At 49.1% G+C, this 20,852-nt stretch overlaps 1 protein-coding gene across 1 annotated transcript in view; it reads left to right on the top strand.

Moving 5' to 3' along the window:
• Positions 1 to 20,852, top strand: part of CARMIL2 (capping protein regulator and myosin 1 linker 2) — a 58,834-nt gene that overhangs the window by 36,737 nt on the left and 1,245 nt on the right. The window contains exons 32-39 of the mRNA XM_077310748.1: positions 11,868 to 11,971; positions 13,212 to 13,617; positions 15,377 to 15,496; positions 16,000 to 16,036; positions 18,017 to 18,088; positions 18,681 to 19,022; positions 19,398 to 19,505; positions 20,718 to 20,822. Of these exons, the coding sequence (XP_077166863.1) occupies positions 11,868 to 11,971; positions 13,212 to 13,617; positions 15,377 to 15,496; positions 16,000 to 16,036; positions 18,017 to 18,088; positions 18,681 to 19,022; positions 19,398 to 19,505; positions 20,718 to 20,822 (1,294 nt within the window). The remainder of the gene's footprint in view (positions 1 to 11,867; positions 11,972 to 13,211; positions 13,618 to 15,376; positions 15,497 to 15,999; positions 16,037 to 18,016; positions 18,089 to 18,680; positions 19,023 to 19,397; positions 19,506 to 20,717; positions 20,823 to 20,852) is intronic.

Raw genomic sequence — 20,852 nt, 5'->3', positions numbered from 1 at the left:
TAGAATCTGACTTTTGCTAGATTTCTCTAATGTTATAATATGTGTAACAGGTTCCCTGCTTTCCCGGGTTTCATCTTTTTAAAGAGGAGTGTAACCATTTTGGTTGTGGAGATATAAGGGGAAAGGTAAATCTTTTCTGAAGTGGAAGAGGCCAGCTAGAGATTTACCTGCTCCAAATGAAAGCTGGAGGTTAAAGGATTGTGTTATTCATATTATTACAACATTATATAAATATAACAATATTCAACTGCCAATGCAAAAATAAACCTGGAAGAAAACCCAGTGACCACTTCTGGGGGGGGGATAGGGGAATAGGGGGCAGGACACTGCATGGAAATGTGCCACGTGGAAGCCCTGTTGCTCCTGCCTTGTATCGGTAGCCACAAGAGCAACAGGGAAACCACACAAGCTTGTCCCCATGTGGAAACCGTCTGAATTGTAAGCTTACCGTGTATTAATTAACATTTCTGCAAATAGGAATCTACAAAGAACTGTGTGTGTGAATGTGGAAGAGGCAAACCAATTCAACTGAACCTGGGAGAGCCAACAGGATGTGGTGGCTAAAGTGGCAGATTAGGGCCCAGGTTCGAATCCCCACTCGATTCCATGGATGTTTGCTAGGTGACCTTTGGCCAGTCGCTCTCTCTCAGCCTCACAGGTTTGCTGTGAGTGTAAAAGGGAGGCAAAGGGAATGATGCTTGGATCCCCATTAGAGAGGAAATCAGGGTTTAAATATCGAGGTAATAATAACATTGAAGGGAAGATTGAACTCAGACCTCCCACTCATGTTCCTTTGGTGGCAGAGGCATGCAGCCTTTCTCTGTGCCAAAAGTGATTGGGGGGGGGGGGTGAGCTCAGGGAAAAAATGTACCAAAGGATTTGCTCTTTCTTCTGAAAAATGATGAGGAAGGAAAGAATTGCTGAATAAAAGGGGTCATGGCTCATCAGCAGGGTATTTGCTTGACATGCAGAAAGTCTCCAGTTCAATCCCTGACATCTCCACTTAAGTCTTCCACATCACCTGCTACCTGGTCCTTTTAACTAGAAAGGCTGGGGATTGACCCTGGGACCTCCTGCATGCAAGGCAGAGGCTTTCCCACTGAGCCACAGCCCCTCCCAGTTGCCAGGCAGAGGCTCTTCCAAGTATTCATATACAGAGCTTGCCCAGGTATGTTTTGCAAGGCGCAGGGAGTTGTTCTGGCCACCTGCTGTTTTATGCAAGGGCAGAGCCGAGGCCCTTTCCTATCCCGGGCCCATTCTGCACACATTGGATAATGCAGTTTCAGTGTGCTTTAGCTGCTGTATTTTCCTGTGCAGGACAGTATAATCCACTTCTAAAGTGCACTGAAAATGCATTATCCAACATGTGCAGAATGGGCCCTGTTCCCTCTGCCAGTTAGATATCCTCAAATGCCTGCACACAAGCAACCCCACCCCTTTGGCATTTTCATTGCACCTTTTCCTCCCAGGGTGGTATTCACTGCATGCTCCCCTTCTCTGCTGTACCCTCCCAACAACTTGTGAGGCAGAAGAACAAGCTGCAAGGCCAGTGTCACCTCAAAGGCCCAACAACCTTTGCCCCAGACTGATGGAGCTTCCACTATTAGATGCTTATACACAGAAACTCCTGTTGGGCTTTTAAGGAGCTAAGGGACTCAAATATTACTGTTCTCCTGTAGACCACCCCAGCTGCCCACCTGAATCTGTGAAGTAGGTGAGGCTGAGCCAAGGTAATCCAGTGGACTTCACAGTCGAATTGGGCATATCCACCTGACCCTAGCTGTGCCACACCAACTACTGTATTAGCCCTGTGCCCAAAATGATTTTCCTGATTGCTTAAACCACCTGGCTGTGTCCCTTTCATTCTCACAGCAACCTTGTAAGGCGGGTCAGTTCAATAATAATGATAATAATAGGCAAGTTTTTATTTCTATCCCGTCCTTCCCTGGTCGGCTCAGGGCAGGTAACAATCAGCTTTAAAAACATGCAGAAAAAAACCCATTAAAAACAATAAACCACCTCCTGATACTAATTCACACCTTTCTGAGGTTGGTCAGGGCCTGGATGGGTTCTCAGGCAGGGAGGCCAGTATCTTGATGTTTATACCGGCCCCAGCTGTAAGCCTGGTAGACCAGCTCCGTCTTGCAGGCCCTCCGGAACTGTTCAAGGTCCTGGAAATCCCTGATCTCTTCAGGCAGAGCGTTTCACCAAGCCAGGGCTGAAAAAGACCTAGCACTGGTTGAGGCCAGTTGTATATCTTTAGGACCGGGGACCCTGAGCAGATTTTCATTGCTTGATCGTAATACATTTTGGGGGGTGTAGTGGAACAGGTAGTTCTGTAGATATGAAGGTCCCATTTGGGCCTTTGAAAGCAAGAGTCAAACCTGAACCTGATGTGGAGCCAGTGTGGTGGGGAGAGCATTGGTTATGGAAGGCCGAGGGTCCCCGAATCGCCTAATGCAGCGGTAGTATACCTGTGGTCCTCCAGATGTACATGGACTACAATTCCCACGAGCCCCTGCCAGTGTTTGCTGGCAGGCGCTCATGGGAATTGTAGTCCATGAACATCTGGAGGACCACAGGTTGACTACCCCTGGCCTAAGGCCAGGTTCTTCATGGCTATGCTGAGATTTGAACTTGATGTGTTTCATTAGCATACTATCTCTTGTTTGCACACTGGCACAAATTCGGTAGCTTAGAAATTAGCATGCAGCCTATGAAGCGCCCTGAAACAGCGATCCAAAGCACAGTTATTAGAAAGTAAATTCCGTGGAGCTTGCATCTCCGGAGTTAGCGTGTTTAGATTGTGCTGGATTTCGCACAAGTGTACAATTAAGTGGTCCTTGCTGCCAAATTGTACACAAAGACTCTAGGTAACACACTTGCTGGGTGGGAAGATCTCAGTGATCCGTTCCGCTAACGGAAGCTCTTTCCTCAGACGGAAGCACTCTTCCTCTAATGGAAGATGCACTTGGAGCCTCCTAAATTGGGACAGCGCCTTGTGAGGAAACAAAGTGCTATCAGCAGTGGAACGGACACCCAGTGCTCCTTGCTAAATCCCAGTTGTGAAGGAGCCCGTTGAAATAACTTTGAGTAAAAACTTCAGGCTGCAGGCTCTTTCAGGGAAGTTTTACGGGGACTGAACACTCAAGGCTCTGAGCTTGCCTCCTCCCATGCATACGTGAAAAACTGGCATGGGAAATGTGGCCTGCGTGGTGTGAAGGTTAGAGAGTCAAGCCAGGATCTGAGAGACCCGGGTTCAAATCTCCATTCTGTCATTGAACTTCGCTAGGTGACCTTAGGCCAGTTACACAAACTTAATTGCTGTAAGGATAAAATGAAGGAAGGGAGAGCAGTGTAGGCAGCTGCCTCGGATCCCCCTTTGGGAGAAAAGCAAGATGTAACTTATGTAAGGTAAGTAAATACACAGTGCATTGGGCACCTTCCTTGTATGTGTCTGCATTATAGATGACAGGGGAGGGAGGGAATGTGCCAGATGATATGAAATAGATTTATTTTGCAAAGTCCCTGTGTGTTTCACCGTGTCAGCTTTGTCAGGGGGAATTTGTTTGCAAAACATCAGCAGCAAATTTGTTGTGCCTCGTTCCAGAAACAGGTATATGCTCTGATCCCCCCTGACAAAACGCACATTGTGAAACACATAGAGACTTTGTAAAATAGATCTATTTCTTATCACCCGGCTTCACCCCCCTTTTTTTGGTTTTGTTTCGAGATACATTTCTGGGTGCAGCCCACTTTTTCTCTTCACCCTGGCATTTATATAGATCGCAGGCCAAGAGTCACGATTGTTTTGGGCTGTGGTGCAGCCACTGAAGATTATTACCGTTCTTGTCCAAATGATCTCTTTTCTCCGGGCGGGCTCTCTCTTTGCTGACAATGAAAGGGTAGAAATTGGTTGTTGGAGCTGGCCGTTTTCCTGACAAAAGACATTTCTTAGGGGAATTACATCGGAGGAACTGTCCGTCGAAAGTTTGGCTGATGCGTGGGTTGTGCAGCCCTGTATTGTTTAGTAACCTCTGTTCCTTGGCGTGTGCAGAGGGTGGGCAAGGAATCAATGACAACAGCAAAAGGGGTGTGTCTTTTGTTGGGTTTTCACTACTTCCACTGAGGTTCGTAGTTGAAGGTGACATCAATGTGCAGCCCAATTATGGATACCCCCGGAGTGTTTTCAAGGCAAGAGAAGAAGAGAATTGGCTTGCCCTTGCCTGCCTCCGTGTAGCAACCAACGGCCTCCTTGGTGGTCTCCTGTCCAGCCATGTCCCGTCCTTCTTAGCCCCTGAGATCTGATGAGCCACTGAATCCCAGAGCCAGGAGGCAACATCAGGGGAAACTCTCGGCCTCTGTGCCCTGTTGATGGACCTCCAGAAGAACTGGTTGGCCACTGTGTGGGACAGGAAGCTGGACTAGACGGACCACTGGTCTGATCCAGCAGGGCTCTTCTGATGTTCTTATGAAGGCCTTAGCCTCTGTGCCCTCTTGCTGGCTTTCCAAAGCAACTGGTTGGCCAATCTGTGAAACAGGATGCTGGACTGGACGGACCACTGGTCTGATCCAGCAGGGCTCTTCAGCAAAGTAGACAAGTAGACCTTGGGGGCGATCAGGCTGAGGCAAGTCAAAGTTCTTTGGCCATTCCTTGTCCACTTGTTCTCTGCCATCTGTTGCTCCAGCATAAGGGATTAACTAATTTAATATGGGAGTTAATTGACTTTGTTTCAGGTAAGCACAATTTGCAGCCAGCCAAGCCAAAGGCAGATGTTCAGCCATGCATGGCAGGCTACCGAAAGCTTGACAGATCTCCCTTCTTGCGGTGTGCCTAGGACTGCACAATGGTGTGTGTGTTTGTGTGTGTTTCCACAACTGCATCAACTATATCTTGGTGCCGCCATGTGCAAACCCCTTGATTCTATCCATTTAGACTCTACCCTTTTTCCTATTTATTTTGAGCTGGTTTTTTGTATTCTAATTTTTACTACCATAAGGAGCCTCCAAAGGGCTTACAATTGCCTACCCTTGCCCTCCCCACAACAGACACCCTGTGAGGTAGGTGGGCCTGAGAGAGCTCTCTGAGAGAACCCAGGGTCACCCAGCTGGCTGCCTGTGGAGGAGGAGCGGGGAATCAAACCAAGTTCTCCATATTTAGAAGCCACCTCTTTTCACCACTTCATCAAGCTGATGTTTTATACTCCGCTTTGCTGTCCAGTGGGATCCAAAATGGCAGACAGCATCTTTCTTCCCTGCTCTGTTTTAAAGCCAGCTTGGTGTAGTGATTAAGAGCTGCAGCCTCTCATTTGGAGAACCGGGTTTGATTCCCCGCTCCTCCTCCACATACAGGCGATTGGAAGCCACTTTGAGACTCCTTTGAGACTCCTTCAGGTAGTTAAAAGCGGGGTATAAAACTGACTCGCCATCTTATTATCCTCACTACGATTCTGGGTGCTGCATCAGGAAAAGAGAGGGCAAGATTCCAGGTACACACTTGTTTTGATACTGTCGTATCGTCTTGAGATGGAATAAAGAATATATAGCCGGGGTGGGGGGCACTGTGGCTCTCCAGATGTGCAAGGACTACAATAATCTCGTGGTCCATGCAAGTCAAGAGAGCCACAAGTCGGCCTCCCCTGATATAGACTGCATCTTGAATGATGCCTGTCATAGTCGGTTTTATCTTGCTTAGCTCTGCATACCTATCAGGTCTTGGCTTTGCCTCTGTTGCTTGTATTTTAAGGCCCTTTGCCTTCCTTTTGGCTTTACTTTTATAAAAATACATTGACGATTGATGTGCGTGCCATCAAAAAGTGCCTGTTGCAAATGCGTGTTGGCAACTCCTGCCTTTAGACAGGTCTCCTTCCTGGTCAGCGCAGATAAGCTGCATTTCCGTGGGCTCGGTGGCAAGCTGGGGGCTGCCACTGTGTGTTGTGTCCAACAGCCCTTGACTGAGCTCCATGGCCAGATGGTCACAGTGACCATCTATGTATGCAGAACCCGCGCCTGGCTGCATTCGGTCCAGCAAGCTGATGCGCTCTTGCTTTTGTTGCCATTGAAGAGTTTCTGTCCTGCCTACAAACTGTGGAGGTTCTTGAAGGGGGAGTGAACAGAATGGAAATATAATTTTACCTAAATCAGAACGGCATGCATTTTAATTTCCCGTCACTTCCAGTTAGTGGGGTTGATTCTGGCAGCTTCACCTGGGTTTATCTACTTGCTGAATTTAGACCAGGGGTAGTCAAAACTGCGGCCCTCCAGATGTCCATGGACTACAATTCCCATTGCTGGCAGGGGCTCATGGGAATTGTAGTCCACGGACATCTGGAGGGCCGCAGTTTGACTACCCCTGACCTAGACCTTGCTTTTCTCCCCAGTAAGGACCCAAAGTGGGCTTACCTTGTTCTCCGCCCCTCCGTTCTATCCACACAACAACCCTATGAGGTAGGTGTGAGGCTGAGTATGGGTAACTGATTCAAGGGCAGCCGGCAAATTTTCATGGCAGAGTGGGGATTCTAATACGAGTCTCCCAGACCCTAGTCTGAAATTATAACCCCAGTGGCCTTTACTCTTCAGTTGCCTCTCTACATTCTGAAAAATTACAAGTTGCCCAGCTATATGCCCGAGGTTAGAATGAAGGGCTTGGGAAGCCAAAGAACCATTCAGATGACAGGACCGTATTGATTCTGCTGGGGGTGCTGTAGTGCAGGGGTAGTCAACCTGTGGTCCTCCAGATGTTCATGGACTACAATTCCCATGAGCCCCTGCCAGCAAAAGCTGGCAGGGGCTCATGGGAATTGTAGTCCATGAACATCTGGAGGACCACAGGTTGACTACCCCTGCTGTAGTGAACTTAGAAATGCAAAGGAGGCTCAAGAGAGGTCTTGAAATGCACACAGGGATGGCCAAAGCCTGTCGTTGTGGGGTTTCCTGGCAGCTTGGCCCTGGCCTGGCAGTTCTAGTTCCTGACATTTCGCCAGTAACTCTGACCAACATCTTCAGAGGCCGGAGACGGCAAGATGGGAAGCCTGGAAAACCCGCAACGACCAGTTGACTCCAGCCACGGAAGCCTTCAACAATTCACGGCCAAAGCCTGCCGCAGATGTTGAGAACCCGCACTGTCAGAGCCCCAGCAAGGTTCACAACATCCCTTTGCGGTCCTCTTCATGGGAGTGGGGTCTGGGCTCAGCCACAGAAGATCTGCTTTGCATGCTGAAAGTCCCAAGTCCAGTCTCCAGCTAAAAGGACCAGGGAGACTGGGATGTAGCAAATCTCTGGTTTGAGAGCCTGGGAAGGGAACTATATCGTCTGGGGGTCAGTTATAGCTCCAGGCCTTCGGATTCTGCCTGGAGGTTGGCAACATTAGACTCTGGAGAGCTGCTGCCAGTCATGCGTTCAGGTAGGGGGCCACATGGGCTTTAGCCAGGGCTGAGAGAAAGGCAGGAGGACACAGTAACATTTAAACACACAAAAGACCCCCAGCTCTTCCCTCACCTTGATTCATTCTGCAATATCAGCAGTGCTTCCCTCCCTGTGCTTAGCAGAGTTTCTGATGTGCCCAGAGAGGGGGGACGTGATTGTATTCCCATCTCTTGTAATGAGAAAGTAATTTCTCTGCTCTGAGATGCGGGAGATTTTCAAGGCGCCCCATGTAAATAGTCTCTCCAAGCTGAGAAACTCCTATAAAATAAGGACGTAGCAGCAGGCGTCTGTGGAGTTGCATGCTGGCTTTACCCCAGTGGACAGTCCAGCCTCATAGGACCACTGATAGCAGGCAGGCTGAGTGAGCCTTGTAACTCTGTTCCCCAGAGAAATGCCTACTTTGTGGGAAGGCCGTGGCAATGACCTTCCTTCCTTCACTTCCTGATTTCTTTGGTTTGCTGTACAGTCTACAATCTCGAGCAGTTATGGGGGCCAGAATGGGTCTTGTGGTGCTAGGTGGCTCCCCGTATTACATCGCCTGGCTCCACTTGGGTCCATGTAACTATACGGGCGTGTGTGTGGAATGGTCAAAATGCCACTTCTCAGCTGCTCTTTGGACTCAGAGGTAGCATCCTGACACTAGCAGTACCCCCCTGAAAATTTCTCCTTGTCCTCGAGTGGCTTTCAATGGAGACATTTCCGGGGGTGGCTACTCGGCTGTCTGCAGTCTGAGAGTTGGTGTTCTGCCCCTCTCCCAAACATAAGAAATTTCTCCATTGCATCCCACAGGAATGCAGGGACGGGGCAAGAAATTTCCCTTGCAGAGTGAGATGAGAACAGAGCAGGGAAACATCTTGCTACATCTCAGAGCAGGGACCCTGCAAAGAATTTTGGGATGCAGTCATCGGTCCATCTGACTGCATAATATGCTCCTGTGGTCTGCACCGTTTTGGTTGCCCAGGTTCCCACCCAGGAAAATGAGGTGGCTGATGCCTTTCAGCACAGTCTGTCAGGGTTTGTGCCCCTTGCCCTACAGATGTCCACGGCTACGTGGAAGCATGTAATGTTGGTCATCATGCCTGCTGCAGGAGTGCCAGCTTGAAGGGTGGGCACAGAGTTAAAATCAAACGGACCTAGTGCCACCCAAGAGATTACCCAAATTTATTTCAGGTTATTGGGCACAAATAGAGGTGGTCAGTCTTTACCGCTGGGATTCCATCTGAGACAGAGGCAAGAGTCTCCAGGGTTGCAAGAGGGCACATCCCTGGCATTGAAGGGGGAAACCTTCCTCAAAGGAGATGCATGGTCTTAAGGATCATTCCATTGACTGGAGCTTCTGGTGTGCAGCACAGGTCTGTGGAGGCTCTCTCCCTGTCTCCTTCCTGACACGAACATATCCCACTCAGATTCCTCTCTGTCGCCCACAGGTTCTGAGGAAGGAGACGTTCTGACTTTTGTAGCGTACGCCATATGCTGAAGCAGGGTCTCCCCTCAGCATCTCACCAAAGAGATCCCGCTGCAAAGCGGCTGAAGCAAAATTTGGATGCAAACCGAAGGATGGATGCCTTCATCCGGACGCAGATGCTGAGGCTAATTTAAGGCCGGATTCAGACATGCAGGGGGATGAGGCAGCACACTGGAGGGAGCCTAACCTGGCTGCATCATTTCAGACAGCAGGGGAAGGCTTGTATTTCGAAACCTCTCTTGATGTTTCAAAGCTCCCTGCAGCAAAAAAACCTGGTGATGCGATCCACCAGCCCCGTATTGTTACACCTGTCTAAAAGGATCTCCTGTTTGTATAGCTAGAGAGTAAAGCCATTTTGTTGCCTGTTCATTCAAAATGGGTCAAGTGGTGATGAATTACAAAAAAACGCCGCTGCTGAAGAACTTACAAGCAGAGAGATGCCACCAGATAGGGCGGTCCTCGACCAAAGAAGCACCTCTGCGTTTAAAAGGCTGTGTCAAGGAACGCAACAGACAAAATGTTGTGAGTCCTGTGATTGGATAATAGTATTTTTTTTAAAGCTTGGGAGCTCCAACCACAGAATCGCAAGTGTCTCATCTGGTTTAGCCCTCTGACAGTACCCACATGGGGAAAACTCATCCGTCTTCCTCTTTGTTGCTATTTCCCCTCTTCTGAAACCCAACAGCGGGGGTAGTCAAACTGCGGCCCTCCAGATGTCCATGGACTACAATTCCCAGGAGCCCCTGCCAGCGGATGCTGGCAGGGGCTCCTGGGAATTGTAGTCCATGGACATCTGGAGGGCCGCAGTTTGACTACCCCTGCCCAACAGGCTTTTCCTCCAACTTTGGAACTGCGTATGCTGCCAAATATTTAGCTGCCGCCTAGAGCCAGTTTCGTGTAGTGGTTAGGAGTGCGGACTTCTAATCTGGCATGCCAGGTTCGATTCTGCACTCCCCCACATGCAACCAGCTGGGTGACCTTGGGCTCACCACGGTACTGATAAAACTGTTCTGACCGAGCAGTGATATCAGGGCTCTCTCAGCCTCACCCACCCCACAGGGTGTCTGTTGTGGGGAGAGGAAAGGGAAGGCAACTGTAAGCCACTTTGAGCCTCCTTCGGTTAGGGAAAAGCGACATATAAGAACCAACTCTTCTTCTTCTTGATTTCCACATGAGTCCAGGAATGAGTGCTGACTTGGCTCAGCTCATGGACGATAAACTCATCAGATTCCCCTCTGCCCCACGTTTGACAATATCCCTGTATTCTATAAGGGGCAGGTAAAGTTTGTCACCTGGCTGCATGGTACTGTTTTGTCATGCAGTCAAGCAAGGCTCCTGCACCCACCTTATTGATCAAGGTTTGCTGCTAAGGAGGGAATCTGAACTTCAGTATGAGAGTGCAGGGTGGCATAACCAAGAATTAAGATCTGCCTCAGATTACCTTTTGTAGAGGGTGGATCAAGGCGTAAACTGCCTGATATGAGTTCAAGTTTTTAACAGGAACAGGACTCTGGAACTTGACATTTTGGGTGGAGCCACGACTCAGTGGGGTAGAATAACTGCTTGGCCTTGCCAATGGTTCCAATTTCACTCTTAGCATCTGCAATCCAAAGGACCATGTTGTGGCTGTTGGGTCATGAGAGCCTGGAGAGCCACTGGCAATCAGAGTAAAGTGATAATCCAATGTGCTGACTTGGGACAAGACAGCTTGCTCTGTCTTCATGGGACTTCCGGAAGTTATGCCACCCAATTCCCCACCTCCAAAGCAGAAGGCCAAACCGTCCTGTTTTGGAGAGCTTTTGCTGGAAAGGCATTGTGAAGGAGGCTGTTGATCCAAATGTTTATTGATTGATTGATTGATTGATTTATTGCATTTATATACCGCCCTCCCCTAAGGCTCAGGGCGGTTCACATGGAATGAAAACATGAACAATACATCAAACTCAGAGTACATCGAATGAAAGGCAACAGTAGTAACAATAATAAACAGAGAAAATGACATTCTAACAGAGTAAACAATCTAACAGACCCATGGTTGGTCAGTTCAGCTGTGTGGGAGTGACGTTCGGGGGCTCAGTAGACGTTGTTTAGCTTTCATCAACTCAACCAAATGCCTGGCGGAGGATTTCCCTTTTGCAGGCCCTGCGGCACCATGGACTCAGCAGCCAATGTTTTTGTGAAGATTACGGATTAGATGTTTAAATACAAGAGTGCTAGTTTGTTTTGTGCAGGAAGGCAATTCTATAAGTAGTGACAAGAGCCGGTCTTTAAAATGTTGCTGATTATCCAGAAGTCAAGGTTTTTGACCACCAGGAAGGAGGATTGCTTCCTCAGGTAGTACACCCGGCTGTTACTTAACATTGCAGATATGTGGCAGTTCTTGGACTTCGGCGCCCTGACCTCATTCCCGAGAGATGCTGTTTTTTGTGGTTTCTGTTTTCTAGATCCAAATCTTGATGAAGCTGAACGCTTGCGTTGGCCATCCAGACAAACCGCTTATTTCTTCTCTCTGAGCCAACTGCAAGACTGCATAAGTCTCCCCAACAGTTCTGTTTCCCTAAGGATGCTGGTTGCTTGTCAGATTTATATAGCACCTTTTCAGTATCAATTGTCACAGCGCTCTACAACTTTGAAAGAATAGAAGAAGAAGAAGAGTTGGTTCTTATATGCCGCTTTTCCCGAAGGAAGCTCAAAGCAGCTTACATTCGCCTTCCCTTTCCTCTCCCCACAACAGACACCCTGTGGGGTGGGTGAGGCTGAGAGAGCCCTGATATCACTGCCCGGTCAGAACAGTTTTATCAGTGCCGTGGCGAGCCCAAGGTCACCCAGCTGGCTGCATGTGGGGGAGCGCGGAATCGAACCTGGCATGCCAGATTAGAAGTCCGCACTCCTAACCACTACACCAAACTGGCTCTCAATACAGACGATCGTCCAGTTTCCTCCTGTCTATTCCTCTGACTGTGGCGCTTGCCCCTAGGTGCAGCCAGCCGTGCGTGAGAACAATGAAGACCGGAGCATCGCGAGGCTGGACGAAGGCCTAGACGACTTCTTCACAAAGAAGGTGATCCGTGAGCACTCACCGTAAGTGAAGACTTTCACTCTGTCTGGTGGCTTCAAGCCAAGAAGGGGGGCTGGGATTTGGGAAGGGGGCAGAGACTGTGTATGTTCTCCCCCAAAGGTGATGGCCGCTGAGGATCTGATAGCCTCAAGAAAGACTTTAAAACAGACACGTGGGAAGGTATTCTTAGAGCTGGCTAAAGGTGACACATTTAGCAGGTTACAAGGAATCATTGGAATCATTGGAATTACGAACTCGAATTATGTTCACGAAAACGCAGCCTGGGGGTAGACTGCCGGAGCTGTCCTCTGACAGGCAAAGATGCTGGCAAAAGTGGTCTTAGGGCCCAGAGCCGGTCCCAGCACTGTAGTTTCACGTTGCTTCTATGCATTAGCAGCCAGCTACTTTTCTTCTGCAGCAGCATCCTGAACAGTTGCCCAGTGCTGTCTCAGGAGAGCCAGAGAGTGCTCAGGAAAGGGCATGCTCTATGCTCTGGGGCTCCTCTGAAGCATGCCAGCCTCCACTTACTGTTTGTGAGCAGGTATCTCCTCTGACAGGACAGTTCCCTGGAGCTTTACTTCTTTTATTTATTGACTTACTTTTACCCTGCTTTCCCCTCTAACGGAGATGCAAAGCAGTTTGCAACATTGTTTGCCGCCTCCATTTTTATCCTCACAATGACCCAGTTGGGCGGATTGCAGTTCAGTGATTGGCCCAAGGTCAGCTGACGAACTTCCATGGTGGAGGGGGAGCTTCAACCTGGATTGACCAAATCCTAGTCCATCTTGGTCTCCTCCTCTATCCCTGGGGACGAAAATGTCATGGCAGGCTGCCACGGGTACTATGGCGTGATAGGATCATAAGAGGTCGAAACATTGGTGGGCCCTCTTGGATGTATCCGTTTGTGCATTAAGCAAGCCGAATGTCCTGCCGCCTGTCTGAAAGTGTACTTTGTAATTGGAGCCGGGTCTCTGTATCATCATGTAATTCAACAATGACCCATAACATTTATAGGAAGAGAAATGTGAAAGAACCAGATTCTGCTTAGGGAAAGTCAGTGCTCTTGAGTCTTCCACATCCAAGGAATATCTCCCTTATCATCACAGAGATAATGGAATTGTCCTGTGCCTTTTCCAATGTGAAACGGGCCAATTTGTGCTGGTAGGGCCCCTCCCAAGACCATCCACCCCACCTAAAGCTGCAGGCTCTCAAGGCAGCCCTTCAAGTCATTTTCTTGTCTTTCTCGCCGCTGTCTGGCTACAGCCCAGTTACACCGGAAACCTCCTTGGTATTGGCCACGCCGCCGTCTTCTGGATCTCGGACCCTCAAAAAGAAAATAGGACACTTCTTTGCCTTCAAGAAGCCCAAGTCGGGCCGGGCGGCCAGGCCAGAGAAGGACCCCGAGGGTAGCCCTTCCACTACGAGGGGCAGGAGGCTGATGCTCAGTGACATTTTGAGGGTCCCCAGCAAAGCCAGCGAATCCCCCAAAGGACTCAGCAAGTCTGAAGAAGGAGGGCTGGCCGGGGACAGCAGAAGCCCCCTGGAGCAAAGTCAGACCCCCGACAGTTCTCGCAGGACCCGGACGAACTACTCCCGGGAGGGGAAATCCCAGTCCCTGATTCTCCTGTCCGGGGAGGATGAAGAGACGCTCGGGGTGCGACAGGAGAAAGTAAGTCCCCCTTATATTCCTGTCTGGCTTTTTCCTCTGGGCTGTAAAAGGTCAAGCATGCGGTGACCCAGGGCCTACAGACAAACTCAGGTTTCCTCCTCTCATCTGCATGTAGAGCTGCCAATCTCTAGAGCAGGGGTAGTCAACCTGTGGTCCTCCAGATGTCAGTGGACTACAATTCCCATGAGCCCCTGCCAGCTGGCAGGGGCTCATGGGAATTGTAGTCCACTGACATCTGGAGGACCACAGGTTGACTACCCCTGCTCTAGAGTACAGAGATCAATTCCCCTCGAGGAAATGGCAGCTTCAGAGGGCAGACTTTATGGTAGATGCCATATTAATTAAATTTATTTATTTATTAAATTTCTTACCCACCACTCCCATATGGCTCGTGGCGGGTTACAAAAGTCTATGGGTTCTATGCTAAATTTGTCCCCTTCCTCGGATACCGCCCCCAAATCACCAGGGATTTGCCAGGTCACAGTTGGCAATCAAATGTGTATTACGAATTCTGTGATGGATGATCAAATGCTGGGTCAGTGCTGCTGGTGTTGCTTGATCTCACCATCAGCGTGTGATGTGGTAGAACATGAGCCTCTTGCTCACGCCTCATGTGTATGATGAGTCCTGTATGGGAACCTTAACCCCAGCCACGGAAGCAGGGACAGAGGAGGCCTCACCCCCCTCCCCCCCGATGCTGGTTCCCTTTCTGGAAATAGGAACCACTCTTAGCCCCACTGGGGGTCTGTGCACACTCAAAAGGTTCCTAGGTTTCCCAGCAGGACAAACTGCAGGGCCCCCGGGACTGTGTCAGGTAACGAGAACATCTTGGAAGGAAAGGCTTCAGCCCCCATCACCCTGGTCCTAATCCAGATTTGGCCCACGTGTGCCTTGGGTCCAGTTCCCAGCTCAGAAATTAGAATGCATTTCTTTCTCTCTCAGCCGCAGGAGGAAATCTTAACATTCAGGGACCTCTCAGGTTGGAATGTGGCAAGTGTTGCTGCAGAAATGGCTTCTCAGCCCCCCCCCTCCTTGTGTAACACCCTTCTCAATGCAGCTCCATGGAAATGGACCCTGCATTTTTCTCTGGTTCAGGGACGTGACTGTTAATATAGCTGAGAGAACAGACAAATCGAGCTGAATTGGGTTGTGAAGCCACCCTACATCACCCTACATGAGAGCCAGTTTGGTGAAGTGGTTAGGAGTGCGGACTTCTAATCTGGCATGCTGGGTTCGATTCTGCACTCCCCCACATGCAGCCAGCTGGGTGACCTTGGGCTCCCCACGGCACTGATAATGCTGTTCTGACCGAGCAGTGATATCAGGGCTCTCTCAGCCTCACCCACCCCACAGGGTGTCTGTTGTGGGGAGAGGAAAGGGAAGGCGACTGTAAGCCACTTTGAGCCTCCTTCGGGTAGGGAAAAGCGGCATATAAGAACCAACTCTTCTTCTTCTTCTTCTCCTGTGGCTGCTTGTCTGCTTTAGGGCACAATATGCCTGAGCATCTTGTCTCCCTTGCCTGATTTCCACACACGCACACACACACCCCAGAGAGCGGGAGGATGCCCCCTCAAGCTCCAGGGGCCCTTAGATACAGTGGTGGATTGGGGTGAGGGATATAATTTGGTACCTCCTGAGCTGCTGGGCAAGAGTGGATGGCCAGGGGTGAACGTGTTCCGGCCTGTGCTACTGAAACCCTGTGTGAGATCACGGTGATCCAGTGAGAGAGCCTAGATTTGCCCTATGGTTTGCTCCACAGAAGAGCCTGTTTGAGAGAAGCGATGGGGAGCTGCCCACTTCCTTCGAGCAGAGAGTCCACGTCATGCTGCATCGGATTGGTGTCACCAAGGCGCTACCTTCTGAAGGCAAAAAGAAGCAGGTGAGGGACAATGATGCTCTCTTTGGGGTTGGGCTCTTAGCTTTCATGCTGCGGGTTCCAAGCAAGGGTTCGCTGAGGTCTTGCACAGCCACAGGAATTCCAAGGGAGATGGTGAAACTGAAGAGAGAGCTGAGAGCTGGGCCCTTTTGTGAGGCTGGCCATCTCTTTGTTTTAATTTGTGCAGAGTTTAAGTTAAACCACTTGTGCGATTCTAAGGCACAGCCTGCTCATTTCTGCGTAAATCGCAAAATATAACGGGGATCTGAATTGTCTTAATGTGTAAGGAAATATGTAAGCTAAGTGGCTTGCTTTGTTTTTCTTGTTTAGCGTTTTTTTTAAGTATTTTAATCCCTCTTTTCTCTCCAGTTCACAAATTCTGACATTGCACCAATCTGAGATGCTCTTGGTTTCCTTTTCGAACCCACCTGTTTATGCAGGCCCCAGACATAACTCTTTTCTTAAAAGGATCTACCCCTGAGAATTTATTTGCATTTTTTTTGCAGAGCAAAGATGGGGAGATCAAGAAAGCTGGTTCTGACGGTGAGTAGAATCGTAGAATCATAGAGTGGGAAGGGACCTCCAGGATCATTTTGTCGTCCAGCATTTGACCCCAATCACTGGCCCTCCCCCAATGTTAGAATAATGTGATGCTTGAGCATTTTCTATTTAGCCTGTTCCGGTGTGTCTGGATTGATTGTGGTATGGGGGTTAGGGAACTGGGTTCAATTACCTCCCCTCACTATGGAGCTCATTGCAGATTTTGGGGACAGCCCAGTATCTCTCTGCCTAACTTATCTTACCAAGTTCTTAGTTTCAACAGGTAGCTGTGCTAATATACATCAGAAGGGCTAAATTTGAGTCCAGGATCACCTTAAAGAGCAACAAGATTTTCAGGGTATAAACATTTGCAAGTCAAAACTCTTGTATCCGACGAGGGGAGCACTGCCTTTTGAAAGCTGACACCACAAAAACCTCATTACTCTCTATGGTGCTCCTCGACTCAAATACAGTTCTAGTGAAGATGGTGGGGGGAAGGGGGCAGTATCAGGGCAGGAAAAATATTTCAGAAGTCTGACTCTACAACAGGCGTTGCCCCCCAGCAAATGGAAAGTTGCTTTGGAAACACCAGTTTGTATATAGCTTCTTGCGTAGCATAGATGACTGCAGTTTCAAACGTGTAAAGCTGTAGAATTAGGCAGAATCTATGCCTAGTGCTTTGAAACACCAGCTGTAGCTCTTCAAATGACACAAATTCAAGTGTTCCCTTCCTTTGCCTTTAACCGTATCATGAGCAGGGATGACATCTACTGGCTGCAATGTGGAAGTCTCACACAATACAGTCTCAAGATGTTCCTGGGCTCACATTAAACCATTTCCTCTTTCCTCTATTAAAAAGAAATTAACAGTATTTGCAACAGATGGGTGGGGGAGTCAGCACATTTTAGAAAATCTGAGGCAGGGCTGTTATCTCTGATTAGATGCTGTTGTTAAGAGTTAAAGGTAAAGGTATCCCCTGTGCAAGCACCGGGTCATGTCTGACCCATGGGGGGACGCCCTCCAGCGTTTTCATGGCAGACTCAATACGGGGTGGTTTGCCAGTGCCTTTCCCAGTCATTACTGTTTACCCCCCAGCAAGCAAGCTGGGTACTCATTTTACCGACCTCGGAAGGATGGAAGGCTGAGTCAACCTTGAGCCGGCTGCTGGGATTAAACTCCCATCCTCATGGGCAGAGTTTTCAGACTGCATGTCTGCTGCCTTACCACTCTGCACCACAAGAGGCTCTTTATTAAGAGTTAGAATCCTACAAATCCAACAGAAAGTACTACTCTCAGCAAGGTATTTTAATGGCCAAGTTCCAAATGTTCACTGCTTTTTAAGGACAGATTCCTAAGAGCCCTCATGAATGAGCTCAAGGGATCTTTCTGCAATCAAGAGCAGGATTATTTCCAGCGGTGTCTGAGACATTCCCGGGCAAAACTGGAGCAACCGTGCAAAAGCTCTGCAGAAATGGTGTTTTTGGGAAGGGATTTCTGAAAGGGCTTCTGATTGGGCTAGAAGGGCAGACAAAGGAACAAATTGCTTTGATCCACCACACAGCATAAAATGTTAAAGCCTACATCTCAAATGTTAAGCTTGTGTCTAGATTGTACTATTTGGTTGCGGGCATGTGTGTGTGTGCGTGTGCTGGGGTGTGTGGGTGTCACAAGATTTGAATACTTCTGTGCCAAAAGAAAATTCCTGTGCAGAGAAAACAAGCACAGCAAGAAGTAGCATTCTATTCTACCCCTGGTATTCTACTTTTCTATGCACAGGGATTTTTTTTTTTTGGCCGTGCAGGCATATTATGAGGTGAAGTTTCTAGATCGTGGCTTCAATAAGGGCTAAACTTCAGAGTCCATTCTTGGGGGCACAGCTGTGCTGTGAAGGAACTGCACCCCTCGGATTGCCTTTAGGAGTGACCCCCATTATGAACAATCCCCTTCTGCCCCGCTCCCTGAATGTGGCTGCTTGCTTCCTAGGAGACATCGTGGACAGCTCAGCAGAGCCTCCTCCTTGCTCCCTGAAATCACGTACGCACTCCATGTCCACAGGTAGGTGAGCTGGGAACTCCTGAAACACCAGACCCTTGAGCAGCTGCAGTCCTCTCCCTTCAAGCCTGCCTCTTTCTCTGCAGCCAAGCTCTGCCTTCTCTGCTCTTGCCCGTTCTTCAGGAAGCAACATCCTTATCTCGCCTAGCTCTACCATGCTACTTTTCTACATATGGGGATTTAAACATTGTATTTTGCATGCAAGCATATGGCCTACATGCTGTCTGAAGAAAGACCAGCTTATAACTGCCCCATGGCTTCGGGTTAGGTTTGGCCTTAATCTGTCCTAGGCAGGTTCAGCTACAGAAATGGTTTCTACAGACTGTACGCATGTGAGGGTGGTGACAACATGACCAAAAAATCAGTAGCACTCACATTCCTCCCGAGCTGTAAGGGGATAAAAGGGGCATTTAGGGTGCCTCACAGAAATCCAGTTGGGCTGGTCAGCCTTCAACTGGGCAGAAAGGAAAATAGATGTTTCTTTGGGGGTGTGGGCAGAATTTGGGGCCAGGAGATGATCCAAGCATGCGTGCATGTGGGGAGTATGTTTGGGGCATGCGGATAGGAGATGATGCATTGCGTCCCTGTTTTACAGACCCTTCTGTGAGGCTAGGCCCTGCTGATACCACAGGCAGAACCAGCTCGGAGTCAAGTGGCGAAGGGAGGCTTTCCTGGAAAGCTCTTGGGAAGCAGCTGAATGCGGAGCTCAAAGGCAAATGTTCAGAACTCAGCTCTTCCCCAAGAAGAGCTTTTGCCCTTCAGGAGCCAGCCAGCCCCAGAGAGCAGAAAAGCAGAGAGAGCTGGACCAGCAGTTTGCCCAGAATTGGGAGAAGCGCTGCAGGGGCTCCGCCCATCAGACGGACCAGCAATGCCGAAGGAGGACGGGCTTTCTCCGAACTGCAGAATTCATATGCTGACATAAACACGATTGCAGGAGGTACGTGTTGAGGAAAATGGTCTGCTGGTGCCTGGATGCCAATACCCTCCTCTCTAAAATCCAGTCTCCTGCAGATAGAAAGGGCCATCTGGTTGTTTTGTGAACCTGAATTTCTGGAAAGGCTACAAGGAGGATGGGTTGCTTAATCCAATCCTGTTTTTGACAAAACTTGGGAAAAGAAGAGTTGGTACTTATATGCTGCTTTTCTCTACCTGGAAGGGTAAAGGATAGGGTTGGGTGCTTCGGCATCCAAAGCGCCCAAGCCTAGTAAAGGAAGGGCCTGGTGTCAGCAGGGCTACCAGCACATTCCATTCTTCAGGACATTCTTCTGAGTCCTGACTTCAGTGCCATTTAAATGTATCCTCTTCCTTTCAGACAATCAACTCAAACCCAAACCTCGTCTGAAGCCTGTGGCAAACCGGAGGGCCATGTCTGTTCATGAAGAACAGCTCAGGGACCAAGCCAGTGCAGTAGAGCTGCACCGTAAGTAGAGACTGCGAGGATGATCTGAAGGGAAGTGAGATGGGGCCGAAGGGCAATTGAGGGTTCAACTGCAGCAGGTCTCTCAGGAACCTTATGGTCCGCAGCATGCTAGAATTGGAGTCGGAAGGGGCCTCCAGGGTCATCTAGCCCAACCCCCTGCACAATGCAGGAACTCACAACTACCTGTCCACCCACAGTGACCCCAATATCACGCCCAAGTGATCCCTCCACCAAAAATCTCCAGAATTCCGCCTGGTCTGGAGGAAATTAACCTACCAGCCCACAGTGGCGATTAGTCATTCCCTGGGTGTGCAAGAAAGGGCCACGAGAGACAAACATCCCTCCACATGCCTGGGTACCTTCCAGATCATCTCAAAACATTTTTTTGATCTTATGGGCAAAGTCCAAACTTTTAGATCAGATTTGCTTTCCCCTCCTGAGATTCATTCAACATGAGATCAATTCGAAATCCGGTGTCCTGCTCACTAACAAAAAGGAACAGATGTTAAGTACCAGTATAGGTGTTTACAAGAGCCTCTTGTGGCGCAGAGTAGTAAGGCAGCAGTCATGCAGTCTGAAAGCTCTGCCCCTGAGGCTGGGAGTTCGATCCCAGCAGCCGGCTCAAGGTTGACCCATCCTTCCGAGGTCGGTAAAATGAGTACCCAGCTTGCTGGGGGATAAGCGGTAATGACTGGGGAAGGCACTGGCAAACCACCCCGTATTGAGTCTGCCATGAAAACGCTAGAGGGCGTCAACCAAGGGTCAGACATGACTCAGTGCTTGCACAGGGGGATACCTTTACCTATAGATTTTTACAGCAGCATGATCTTATGTAAGTTTTTAACTTGTTAGCTAATTTGCTGGCCCTTTGAGAAGGCGCAAAAAAGATATAGATTTGGTAATTTAAAAAAACAGAAAATGAAGCTCTACTTGCAGTTTAGGAAGTTGTATGCTGAAGACCACCTTCCAGTGGGGGTCATCTGCATAACTTATGGCAGGGGTAGTCAAACTGCGGTCCTCCAGATGTCCATGGACTACAATTCCCATGAGCCCCTGCCAGCAAACGCTGGCAGGGGCTCATGGGAATTGTAGTCCATGGACATCTGGAGTGTTCAGTGATGCTTAGACTGCCTGCTTCATTTCACTCTTCAAGCACAACTGACCTTTCTCAACTGTTTGCTAACCTATCAATCTGGCTTGATTTCCCTGCAGATACGAAACTCCCTCTCTGTTTGCAGCGCTCCCCAATCCTGAAATGGAAAATTAAGCCCAAGTCCCTGCTGGAACCTGAAACAATTGCATCATCCGACTCCCCAGGTACGGCTGACAGAATGGGGTGTAAAACAT

Source organism: Paroedura picta, chromosome 14 (assembly GCF_049243985.1).
Source record: "Paroedura picta isolate Pp20150507F chromosome 14, Ppicta_v3.0, whole genome shotgun sequence".
Classification (NCBI taxonomy): Eukaryota; Metazoa; Chordata; class Lepidosauria; order Squamata; family Gekkonidae; genus Paroedura; species Paroedura picta.
This window is presented reverse-complemented; position numbering and strand designations above follow the sequence as displayed.